Below are 12,962 nucleotides of genomic sequence, written 5' to 3' on the forward strand. Positions count from 1 at the left end.
CAATCAAACAAACCTCAAGCAGATGACACGGGCTCCAGGCAATCGAGCTCATGACGGCAACCAAGCAGCCCTACCATACATATGACATGGTAGCCTGAGGGCAACTCCAAGATGCGACCCCATTCTGTCTGTCCGTATTTGTTTGGACTAAAACGGACAGATGACACGCCTTAACACGCGGCTGTATCCTTAAATTTTGTCCGTTTGGCGTCTAGCCCATCCCATTTTCAACATAAACATGCGCCCGGTTTGTGTTCACAGGGACGCCGAACGGACGGGCACGCGGTTGCTCCTCGCCTGCCTTGGGGACGCTGGCGGCCTTCCACCTAGCTCCACCGCCTAAATTGAATGCGCACGACCGGCGGGACCCGACTGTCATTGACACGGGCGTAGGGTCGCCGTCCTTCTTAATGTGAAAGCCGTGGACCGGCCAGTCCACAGCTTCCACTTCCAAACCGGCATGCCTCCTCCATTGCCGACACGAACAAACCCTAGCCACCTCCCCGTCGTCGCACCCCGTTCGCCCACCTCCCCGCCGGCGCCATGGGCTGGCACTGGATCAAGGGGAAGCACGACCGCGAGGACGACTCCTCTAGCCGACGCCGCTCCAGCGGATCCACGCCGCCCGCACCACCTGCTCTGCCAGCTTTCCAGATGGCGCCGCCGGCGACCGGGCATCGTGACAAGCCCTACATCCACGTCGATGTATGTCGTCGTTACTGGGAGACGGTGACGCGGGTGCCGTGGGAAGATGTCCACCTGCCAAACAATTGGCATCTCTCCGACGACCGCGTGCCGATCCCTTCAGTGCCCGTGAGAAGCCGTGCCCGCCGCGAGGAGACCAACCGACAGCGTGCCCGCCTCCCACCAGATCTACTGGCAGACTCCAGGTACGCCATAGATTTGCCGCTATGGAATACGTGGCTTCGCGACGAGAACGACCAGCGGTGGCAATCTTTTTTTGCCAGTCGTACTTCTAGCCCGCGCCGCCCATGTCCTCCTTGTGTTGATGACAACCCTCAAACGCGGGGCCGTAGGCGTGTGCATGGCATCACGCCGACGCCTTCTCCGTCCTCGTCCCCGCCACCGCCGTCACCCGTGACCGAGGAGGAGGAGGGCCGCCTCATTAGGCGTGTCATGGAGGACTCCGTGAACACGCACGACGAGCAGGAATGGGATGGCCTTGAAACCGCTCTGGCCTTGTCGGCGGCCGGCGTCGTGGCCATCCCGGAGATGGACGTCGACGTCAAGAAGGATGTGCCGGAGGAGGCGACCCTCGCCGCGTGGAACCCTCGTCTGGTGGGCCAGCGGTGGAGCTGGTCGTGCACGGTGACGGAGATGGCTGATTCGGTGGGTGTCGGCCCATCATCAGCCACACCACTGCAGTCACCAGAGCACGAGCAGGAGCTACGGGAGGAGATGGTGCAGGCGCCCCCCAGTCTGGCAGGGGCCTCTAGCCCACCTGTGGCAGCCACCGCCCTACGTCGACCTCACCGGCAACGACGACGAGTAGGACGGCGATTCCTGAAGACGACGACGGCCACCAGCGACGGGCCTTTATCTAATTTTTTTATGTCTTTTATTGAGTTTTAGTTTAATTAAGACCTGCGTTAAACTTTGGTACTATGGACGTATGGACGTCTGGACGCGTCAGTTAACTAATAAAGTGGATTTTTATGTATACAATACTAATAAAGTGTCACGTGAAAAAAATACTAGTAAAGCGCGTCAGTTAACTAAACGTGCATTGTAATGTAAACGAACTACCAGTATGGGTACGCACGGGCCGAATGATAATGAGCAGAAAATCGGAGCATCGTCGCACCTTTGGCGGCAGCTACATTCACGTGGGTGCCTAGTGGCTCCTGGCCAGACGGGTGATTAGTTTAGGGAGCATCGTGCAATTTGCTCACTGTCGAGCGTATACTATTCTCCCATCCATGTTTCATACTGTACTCTACATGGTGCGAGCAGCAGGCAGGAAGTTGGTTCTGATTAAGCTACAACAAGTGGCGCGTGGAGGAATAAGAAAATACAATTGGCCGGCACTTTGATTGATTTGATTTGATTTGATTAAACAAGAGAAAATGATTACATAGAGCAAGCGCAGGAGCGTCCTCGATGGTAGCGCGTGATTCGATTTGGCTGTGATCTCCGGCGACGGGCAGGTCGGTGATCTAGTCGCGACATCCCATGAAGATGCAGGGTAACGTACGATATCATATCAGGCAGGGTATCCCAAATGTTTCGGTCCATGCACGTACATACTTGCGGTCCATCCATAAAAGTAGATAATCGAGGCAGCATCTTACGTATCAATTCACTAAACCGTGACAATTGAACGAGAAAAAACCGCCACCCGAATGAGGCCTACTGGCGGTGAGCGCAGACGCTGGTACTCGATCGCACCTTGACGATGAAGGAAGACCGGGACTGGGAGGCGATGGGCAGCGCCAGGACCTCCTCGACCGGCCTCCTCTCGTCTGCAGAACCAGAACCGACGAGGACGCTTCAAGACCACTTTCCCGAGAAAAAGAAGGAAGAACACAAGTTATCAGGGGGCGGTACAAGTGTCTCTCTCGCGCTATCACGCATGTGCAGATCTTCTGTGTGATGTTTTGCACCAGTGGTCGAGTAAGAATAGTCATCCAAACGCTTAGATCGCCCCCCCCCCCCCCAGCGCATAGACCGGCGCTCTTCCAGGCGCTCGCCCGGCGATTTTTAGGCTCTGGGGCGATCTAGGTCCCAACCACGCCCCCGGGTGCCGCCCCAAGGCGTCGCAAATTCAACTTGGTTCATTTCCCGCTCCCCAAAACGCCACAAGTCCGGCGATCAGTGCCACAGTTTGGCGATCACCTTGCCACAGTTCGGCGATCAAATCAAAAGTTCGGCGTGCAAAAAGAAGGGACTCGTAGGCAACGCATCAAACGGCGGTGTCAGCCTCCGGCGTCGGAGGAGTCGGCGTGCGTGGGCTGGGCGGCGTCGGCGCGGCTTCTGTGCTGGGCGGCGTCGGCGCGACTTCTGTGCTGCTGGGCGTCGTGGAGCCATCATCGCTCGGACTTTGGCGGCGGCATGGGAGTTGGCAGCGCCGTCGAAGACATCTGGTTCAGGATGAGGCCGCGCTCCGTCAAGTACCACGCCTTAACCTGCTCGTCCATCGCCGACATGTCCGCCCCACCCATCAGGAAAGCCAGGTCGGTGTTCCTCTTCTTCGCGGCGACGTTGGTCCGGAGCAGGTCGAGCTTGACGGCGCTGTTCGTCATCAACGCCGACCACCGCGCCTTGGTTTTCTCTTCCCGCAGGGCGGCACGGGTCTTGGCGTCGGCGGGGCAATGCTCGATGGACTCGTGCACATGAGCGGTAGCAAACTCGGCGTGTTTAGCCTTCTTGGCCCCTTTGTTGCCGTCGGGCGCCCCTCGGACGCGCCCGACGTCGGCGCGTCCGGCTTGTACGTCTACTTGGCCTTGACGAGGGTGCGCCTGGTATCCGTCCACTTCTCGCACTTCTGGATCCGCTTGAAGACGTGGAGGTACTTGAAATCGTGGTCGCTGCTGTCCTGCCGAAACATGGCGAACATCCGCACCAGCTGCACCGAGGAACAACAGTCAGCGGCGCGCAAAAAGGGAGAGACCGGCGTGCCATACCTAATCCTCGATGTTGGCGCCGCTCTCTGGGCGAGCCGCGATCTCCTTGACGATCCCATGCCTTTTGTTGCACGCCGTTTAGATGAGCCCCCAATGGTTCGCCATTGCCTTCGACCCGCGCTGCATGTGGACGCCTTTGAAGTAGGGGTCGACGAGCTTGCACTCGTCGAACTCGGCCTTGATGCGGTCCCAATATGTGTCGATGCTCTGGTTCGTGCCGGTGATCGGGTCGAGGCAGACGACTTTCCACGCTTCGGCGAGGCACTCGTCCTCCTTGGACGCCCACTTGCTGCGCGGCTCGCCGGTCCTGGCCGCCCGCTTCTTCCTCTTCCCTTTCCTCGCCGGAGGAGGCGCCGGCTCCACCTCCTCCTCCTCCTCATCTTCCTCTGGCTCCTCCTCGCCATCCATGTCGCCGTTGAGGTCCATTGTGTCTTCTTGGGCAGTGAACTCGAGGGACGCAGCGGCGACGGCCGAGCCGATCATGATGATGTCGCCCATGTTGGCCTCCGTCGCGTCGATGTCGTCGAGATGCGACGAGGAGGCTTGTGAGAAGGGCAGCGCGCCTCACGGAGAGGTGGCATCGGGGAGGCTGTGTAGGCCGGCGGTGAGTAGGTGTACGGAGGGTACTCCACGCCGGGGAAGGCGGCCAAGGGCTTGCGCTGGGCCGGGTGACCATGGGGGAAGGTGATGTTGGGGTTGAACCCACTGTGCGCGTCGCCGTCGGTGTAGCCCGGCGACGGCATGCAGCCGCATGGTTGTGGTGACGACGAGAAGCCGGCCAGAGACCCAATGCTTTGCTGGCTCTAGGACGCATAGGGGCTGTGGCAGCTGGGTGGATTCGTCATCCCCACGCGAGCCGCCTCGGCTGAGCGCTCTGCCTGCTCCGCTACCGCCGCAGCCGCGAGCGCCGCACTGTCCCGCGCCTTCTTGGCGTTGGCCCTGTTCTGTTGGTCGGTGGTGACAGCCTCCCGACGCTGATCTTCCGCCCTCCAGTCGGTGTTAGACATGTCCGGGGGCTTGGACGGTGGCGCCCTCTGCTTCCTCTCCTTTGGCTGGGTGGCCGCGGTGGTGGCATCCGTCGCGGCGCGGGGGACCACGTACTTCTCCGGCGGCATGACGGCGGATGGGGGGAGGAGGAGATGATGGGCGGGAGGAATGGAGAATGAGAGGGAAGCAGAGGGGGGAAAGCGGGAGGAAACGACGGGAAAAGCGCCACCTCTCGCCGACAGAGCGCCCCCACGCCCCTTTTCGCTTTTGCCGGTGCCCCCAGGCGACCCCCAGGCGCTTGGGTTCGGCTCGGGTTCGCCGACTGTTATTTCGGCCCATACCGGCGCTAAATGAGATCCTGGGGGCGCGACTGGGCCGATTTTCGTCCGCCGGCGTTGAAAAATGCCTTGGGGTGGACTGTTGGGGGCGTGGTTGGAGATGATCTTATCCTTTTCTCTGGTCAACCATGCGTTCTGGGTTACTATGGTACTGTACGACACTTCGCCCCATGCTCGGTGGTGCGAGGCTATCAAGTCAGAGTTACCACGCCCTCGCCCTGTACATCTTGGCACGGTTCCCGTCCCGATTATGGCAGAGTGTACATATCCTCTTCGGTGCTCATTTTGCTTGCAGAATCATCGTCATGCGCGTGGATGCCACAATCCATGTCGTCCTCTAAGCTTGTTGTCATGCCTTGCCGTGCTGCTAGTGTAAGTGCATCTGGTGCTACCCCTAGTTGGTTTTGGAGTATTAAGGACAAACCTGATTGAGGGACTAATGTGTTTGTGAGAATTGCAGGATAACACAGGTAGTAGTCCCTCATTGATTCGGTTTACCTACCGGGGATGACCCATAAAAATGTATGAAGACATTGAAGACAAAGGTGGTATGTGAAGATATTCACATTGAAGACTATGACAAGAGAAGACATCGCGTGAAGACTATGGAGCGCGAAGACTTAGTTGTTTCGTTGTTTCCTTTTCTTCTTTGTTGAGTCATAGGAACCACCGTACTGTTAAGTGGGGTCCCAGTGAACAAAGTCAGAGTGACTGAAGTGATGCTTAACCAAAATCCTATGTCTTCGAGCGAAGACAATGAGAGCAAAACTTATCCAGAGCTGGATAAGTCAGCTTTACTTGTAGCCCAAGTAAAGTTGTCGCGTGTGTTTAAAATCTGACCGTTGGAACACGTGTCAGTTCCTTAGTGACCCAGGGTCATTTCGGACAAATCAGGTCAGGTTGCCTAGTGGCTATAAATAGCCCACCCCCTACACCATAAATTGGTGGCTGCTCAGAGTTAGTGCATGGCTTTTGTCGTTTGAGAGCAACCCACCTCGAAGCCTTTGAGAGAGAAATCCTTGCGAGGACAAAGCCCTAAACACCCAGAGCCAAAGAGTGTTAGGCATCACTGAAGTCTTCCTGTCTGTGTGATCTGACGACTTGTTACACTTGAGGACTGTGAATCCTCCAGCCGGTTAGGCGTCGCGTTCTGAGCATCCAAGAGTTATTGTGGATCGCCGGTGAACGAAGTCTGTGAAGGTTTGGAAGTCTACCTTGAAGACTTACCAGAGTGATTGAGCGAGGACTAGGTGCCCTTAGCTCAAGGGGAATAAGGTGAAGACACGGTCTTCTGAGTTAAATCTCAGCCTTCCTAACCAGACGTATAGTTGTCACAACAATTGGAACTGGTCCAACAAATCATTGTCTTCAATAAGCAACTGGTTCTATCCTTTGCATCTCTTTATTTACAGTTGGTCCTTGTGAAGTCATAGCCTGTTTGCATTGTCCATTTGTCTTCACTGTGTGACTGTTTGTTCTGATTGGTTTCATACTATCTTCCATCCTGATCCATACTGCCTAGATACTATTAGTCTTCGTGCTCTCACTTCATTGAATACTTGACTATGGCTTGTCTAGTGTAGTCTACCTTCCGCTGCATGGTTATAGGCTCATTTCTATCGTTTGTCTTCGAAACTCCCATGTTTTGAAGACTTTCATAAAAATCGCCTATTCACCCCCCTCTAGTTGATAACTAGCGCTTTCAATTGGTATCAGAGCAAGGTACTCCCTTATTCTATGTGATTCGGTTTAACCATCTAGAGTTTTAGCTATGTCGACTGCAGGGATAATCAAAGTCTTCCCTACGTGCCCCGTCTTCGATGGAACTGAATATCCCTACTGGAAGAATAAGATGCGCATGCACCTTGAAGCCATTGATGTTGACCTTTGGTATGTCGTCAAGAATGGCGTTCCCAAGGCTGGTGAAGGTGTCACCGCTGCTGATGTCAAGAAGTTCGTTCAACTGGATTCCACTGCCAAGAACATCATCTGTGGTCATCTGACCAAAGGGCGGTATGGTCGTGTGAGTGCTCTGGAAACATCGAAGCTAGTCTGGGACTGGCTCTCCAAGGTCAACGAAGGCGTCTCAACCCAGAGAGATCAAAGGATCAGTGTCCTTCGCAACCTCTTCAACCGCTTCAAGAGAAATGATAATGAGAATGTTTAGCTCACGTTTGATCGCCTCACTGACATCACAAATGAGCTTCAAGCTCTCGGCTCTACTGAGATCACCAAGCATGAAATCGTTAAGACACTCCTGAGATCACTTGACAGCTCGTTTGACACCCTAGCCCTGATGATTCAAGAACGCCCTGACTTCAAGACACTCGATCCGTCTGACATACTTGAAAGGCTCAACACACATGATTTTCAGCTTTCTGAGAAAAGAAATATCTACGGTCCCAACTATGGTTGAACTCGCGCCTTGAAGGCAAAAGCTGTTTCCTCATCTGAAGAAGAATCTGACTACATTTCTGATGAGCTTGAAGACATTGGAAAGGAGCTTGCTATGCTTGTGAAGAAGTTTCAGAAATTCACCAAGAAGAAAGGCTTCAGAAAGTCTTCACGATCCAGTTCAAGGAATGATGAAGCTTCTACTCATGACTACAAGAAGAGAACATGCCACAAGTGCAAGAAACCTGGTAACTACATCTCTGAGTGTCCGCAGTGGGACAATGAGAACAAGAAAAAGAAGAAGAGCAATGTAACTCCCCGGACACACCCGCCGGTGGTCATTACTCCTGGCGGGATCTAGACTGGCCCCACAGATCAATACTAGTCTTTTCTGCGCACTTTGTCCTCACTCGTGCGCACCCGGGAGCAACTTCCCGGTCGGTCACCCATCCTGACACTACTCCAAGCTGAGCACGCTTAACTTTGGAGTTCTGTCCGAATGGGCTCCCGGAAAAGAAGGAATTCCTTATTGATATGAGTAGTCTATCATCCCTAATAAGCCAGGCCATCACATACACCCCCACTCAGAGGAACCGACGTCCTCGTCGGGCCACATGAACGTTCCCTCTTGGCACATACGTCTGTGCATCCAGTCCGGTACATGTACCATGTCGTGTGCCATGACGGGTCACAAACGTCATGAACACCATGACCGCGCACCTGTCCGCAACCATCCGTGTAACCGCGAGGGTCGGCTCTGATACCAACTTGTAACTCTCCGGACACACCCGCCGGTGGTCGTTACTCCTGGCGGGATCTAGACTGGCCCCACAGATCAATACTAGTCTTTTCTGCGCACTTTGTCCTCACTCGTGCGCACCCGGGAGCAACTTCCCGGTCGGTCACCCATCCTGACACTACTCCAAGCTGAGCATGCTTAACTTTGGAGTTCTGTCTGAATGGGCTCCCGGAAAAGAAGGAATTCCTTATTGATATGAGTAGTCTATCATCCCTAATAAGCCAGGCCATCACAAGCAAGGAATATGATTCTGATAACAAGAAGAAGAAGAAATACTCAAAGTCTTCTTCCAAGTCTTCCTCAAAGTCTTCATCACATAAGAAGAGCTCATCTGGCAAGGCTCGTGCGTTTGTTGGCAAGGAAATGGATTCAGAGGAGGAGTCTACTTCTGAGGAGGCGGAGGTGGAGTCTGAGGAGGAGTCCGACTCTGGCGTTGCAAGTCTAGCTACAGCCTACGTTGCCAAGTCCATCTTCAACACTGAAGACAATGACTTCATCACCGACGCCGATGCTAATGACAAGGACGACTCCGCTCCCACCTATTGCTTCATGGCATGCGGTGCCAAGGTAAACTCACGCAATACTCACTATCAAACATCCAATGAAGATGACTCTGATTGTGGTTCCAAACCCAACTACAAAACACTTGCTAAAATTACAACTGAACAACAAAAAGCTATGGAACATATTCAAAAACTGTTAGACAAAAGCGATGACCTGTTGGACACTGAAATGACTCGATCTCAGTCCTTAATTGAAGACATAAAAAATCTTCATGTTAAGTATGAGGAACTTGAAAATCGTCATGAAACGCTCTCAACAACTCATGAAAAGTTTTCCTATGATTATCTTCAAAGGAAGCAAGAACTTGAGAAATTGAGAGCGGTTCATGAAGATCTTCAAAAGGAAAACGAGTCACTTCACGCTGAACAGATCAGTTCCGCTCAGGAAGGATTTGAACCACCATGTCTTAAATGCCGTGAGCGTGATAAGGCTACTTCTGTTGCTGAATGTTCTACTGCTGCCACTGTTGCAATATCTTCAAATGTTGATGTGGTAACTAACCCCTCTGCTGAGGATGCCACTGCTATTGCTAATGAAAATGCTAGGTTGAAGACATTGCTTGAAACAGGGATGTACAAAAGTCTCAAAGGGCATCAGACACTATCTGATGTCCTCAAAAGGCAGATTCCGAACCGAAACCCTAGGAAAGAGGGTGTTGGGTTCGAAAGGAAAATGAATGCTGATGGCTCTTACTGGAAGCCTGAGTAGTACCCCAAAACCACATGGGTTGCTGCAAAGGAACCTTCAGTGGATCCATCCACCCTATCTGGCTTCACTTGTGCTAATCCTATTGTCATTGATGAATCCTTTGATGCAAACTATAGACTGTTTAAGAATCGGAATGGTGAAGTGTTTGCTAGGTATATTGGTACTAACTGCAGGAATGGACCACCTATGAAGAAATTCTGGGTACCCAAAAGGTGTCTGGAGAATATTCCTGTGAATGTTGTCATGACACCACAAGGGAAGAAGACAAACCCGAGACCACAGGCTTCATATGGTCCAAAGGCTTCATACAGACAGAGGACTCACCTGAGTCACACTAACACAAATGTTTTGTAGGGAAATCATACCTAGGCCTATGAATATGAGCGTGTTTCATCAAACCGCCATGTCCATAAGACCAAGAACTACTCTACTTATTCCTATGAGTATTATTCACCTCCAGCAAAACTATTTGCCAGGGCTTCAAAGCCAAAGTTCTTAGATGCTGCACTTAGACTCATTGCTTCGAAGCCACCCTTGAAGATGTGGGTGGCTAAGAAAGATTAACTCTCTTTTGCAGGGAAAGGTCTCCAGCCGAAAATCAAATGCGTCTGAAGCTATTGCTGGGGACCTAAAACATCTTGTAGGGCGCTAGATCAAATGCCCAAATGATCTTATTATGTATTTTATTCCTGAGTCACTTGCTATTTGTCCTATCAGTCCTAACCTCGATCTAAGCTTTCATAATCCACTTGCTCGTCAAACGTTTATGCTTCACAATGCTCTTCGTGAAGCCTATCCCCCTAACTGCACTGTAGGGTATGACACAAGCTGCTTCAGAATTGATTATTTATAGTGGATGTACTAATCACATGACTGGCGAACGAAGTCTTCTCATGGACTCAACCTTACGTCCATCTCACAAAAGTCACATCACATTTGCTGATACTGGTAAAAGCAAGGTATTGGGTCTAGGTAGAGTTGCAATCTCAAAGGATCAGCACATGGATAAAGTGATGCTTGTTGAATCCCTTGGTTTCAACTTAATGTCTGTCTCAATGCTTTGCGATTTGAACATGATTGTGATATTTGGAAAATATCGTTGCCTTGTTCTAATGGAATCTGACAAGTCTCTAGTCTTTGAAGGGTATCGGAAAGATGATTTGTACATGGTAGATTTCTCAGCAGGACCACAACTTGCCGCATGTCTTCTAGCAAAAGCTTCAGAGTGCTGGCTCTGGCATCGGAGGCTAGGGCATGCTGGCATGAGGAACTTGCATACTCTTTCAAAGAAGAAGCACGTCATAGGCATCGAGGGCGTCAAGTTCAAGAAGGATCACTTATGCGGTGCCTGCGAAGCTGGAAAGACGACAAGGGCCAAGCATCCCTCGAAGACAATCATGACAACGACTCAACCCTTCGAACTGCTACACATGGACCTCTTCGGCCCTACTCACTACTCTACCCTTACTACTACTGCATGTCTCTATGGCTTCGTCATTGTTGATGATTATTCAAGATATACATGGGTACATATAATCCTCTACAAGACTGAAGTGCAGGATGTCTTCAGATGCTTCGCCAATCGAGCCATGAACAACTATGGCGTCAAGATCAAGCACATCAGAAGTGACAATGGCACTGAATTCAAGAACACCGACCTCGACACTTATCTTGATACATTGGGCATCACTCATGAGTTCTCAGCTCCGAACATGCCGCAGCAGATGGCATCGTGGAACGCAAGAATAGAACACTCATTGAGATGGCTCGGACGATGCTCGATGAATACAAGACACCAAGAAAGTTCTGGCCTGAAGCTATTGATACTGCATGCCATGTCATCAACCGTGTTTATCTTCACAAGCTTCTGAAGAAAACATCCTATGAACTCCTCACTGGTAAGAAGCCAAATGTTAGTTACTTCAGAGTATTTGGTGCTAGGTGCTAGATCAAGGATCCACATCACACTTCAAAATTTGCACCGGAAGCACATGAAGGTTTTATGCTTGGTTACGAAAAGGATTCGCACTCCTACAGAGTCTTCAACCTCTTTCACTATAAAGTGGTTGAAACTATGAATGTGCGGTTAGATGAGACTAACGGCTCGCAAAGAGAGCACCTGCCAAATGTGCTAGATGAAATTCCACCCAGTGAATCCATCAAGCTTATGGGAACTGGAGAAATCATACCGTCTGAAGTACAGCCTGAAGAGGAACTTATCATTTCTGCACCTAATCAACCTGAAGACAATGCTCAGCCTGAAGACAATCCTTCAAATGATGACAATGATCAGCAAGAGCAAAATCTTCGTCCAATTCATCCTCGTGTTGCAAATGAAGTACATATTGAGAAGATAATTGATAGCATCAATGCACCTGGTCCACTCACTCGTTCAAGGGCAACACAGCTAGCAAATTTCTGTGGGCACTTTGCATTCATCTCAATATCTGAACCCAAGAAAGTTGATGAAGCCTTCCTGGAACCTGAATGGATTCAAGCTATGCAAGAAGAGCTTCAACAGTTCGAGCTGAATAATGTATGGGAACTGGTCAAGCGTCCTGATCCACGTAAATACAATATCATAGGCACTAAATGGATATATCGCAACAAGCAAGATGAGCATGGTCAAGTTGTCAGAAACAAGGCTCGTCTCATTGCTCAAGGATACACTCAAGTTGAAGGAATTGACTTTGATGAAACATTTGCTCCTGTGGCTAGACTTGAAGCTATTCGCATGCTGCTAGCCTATGCAAATCATCATAACATCCTTCTGTATCAAATGGATGTGAAGAGTGCCTTTCTTAATGGCAAGATTGAAGAAGAAGTGTATGTTGCACAGCTGCCTGGTTTTGAAGATCCAAAACATCCTGACATGGTTTACAAGCTCAACAAGGCACTGTATGGCCTCAAACAAGCCCCTCGTGCTTGGTATGACACACTCCAAGACTTCCTGAAGAGAAAAGGCTTCAAACCTGGTTCCCTGGATCCCACACTCTTCACGAAGACATATGATGGTGAACTGTTTGTGTGCCAAATATATGTGGATGACATTATCTTCGGCTGCACTAATCAGAAATACAGTGATGAGTTTGGACACATGATGCAAGAGCAATATCAGATGTCCATGATGAGTGAGCTGAAGTTCTTCCTTAGTCTTCAAATATGGTAGCAACGCAACAACATCTTCATATATCAAGAGAAATACCTCAAAGATTGCTTGAAGAAGTTTGGAATGCAAGACTACAAAGGTTATACGATGCCAATGCCAACCAAAAGTCATTTGGGTCTTGACGCCAGTGGTAAAGAGTTCGATCAAAAGTTATACCGCTCCATGATTGGTTCTTTGCTTTATTTATGTGCATCTAGGCCAGATATCATGCTTAGTGTTTGCATGTGTGCCCGATTCCAAGCGGCACCAAAGGAATCACATCACTTAGCTGTGAAGCGAATTCTTCGATATTTGGCTTACACCCCAACACTAGGATTATGGTATCTAAAGGGCTCAGAGTTTAATCTAGTTGGATTCTC

General features: G+C 50.8%; 1 protein-coding gene across 1 annotated transcript; it reads left to right on the forward strand.

The window, feature by feature from the left end:
* The first annotated feature begins 654 nt into the window (after positions 1-654).
* LOC147971315 (uncharacterized) lies at positions 655-3,357 on the forward strand. The gene is made up of 2 exons (XM_087523913.1): positions 655-1,438; positions 2,867-3,357. The coding sequence occupies exons 1-2, from the start codon at positions 655-657 to the stop codon at positions 3,355-3,357; spliced, it is 1,275 nt and encodes a 424-aa protein (XP_087380039.1).
* Positions 3,358-12,962: the final 9,605 nt, after the last annotated feature.

This window comes from Triticum urartu, chromosome 5A, assembly GCF_056163025.1.
Source record: "Triticum urartu cultivar PI428250 chromosome 5A, HENAU_Tu73, whole genome shotgun sequence".
NCBI lineage: Eukaryota > Viridiplantae > Streptophyta > Magnoliopsida > Poales > Poaceae > Triticum > Triticum urartu.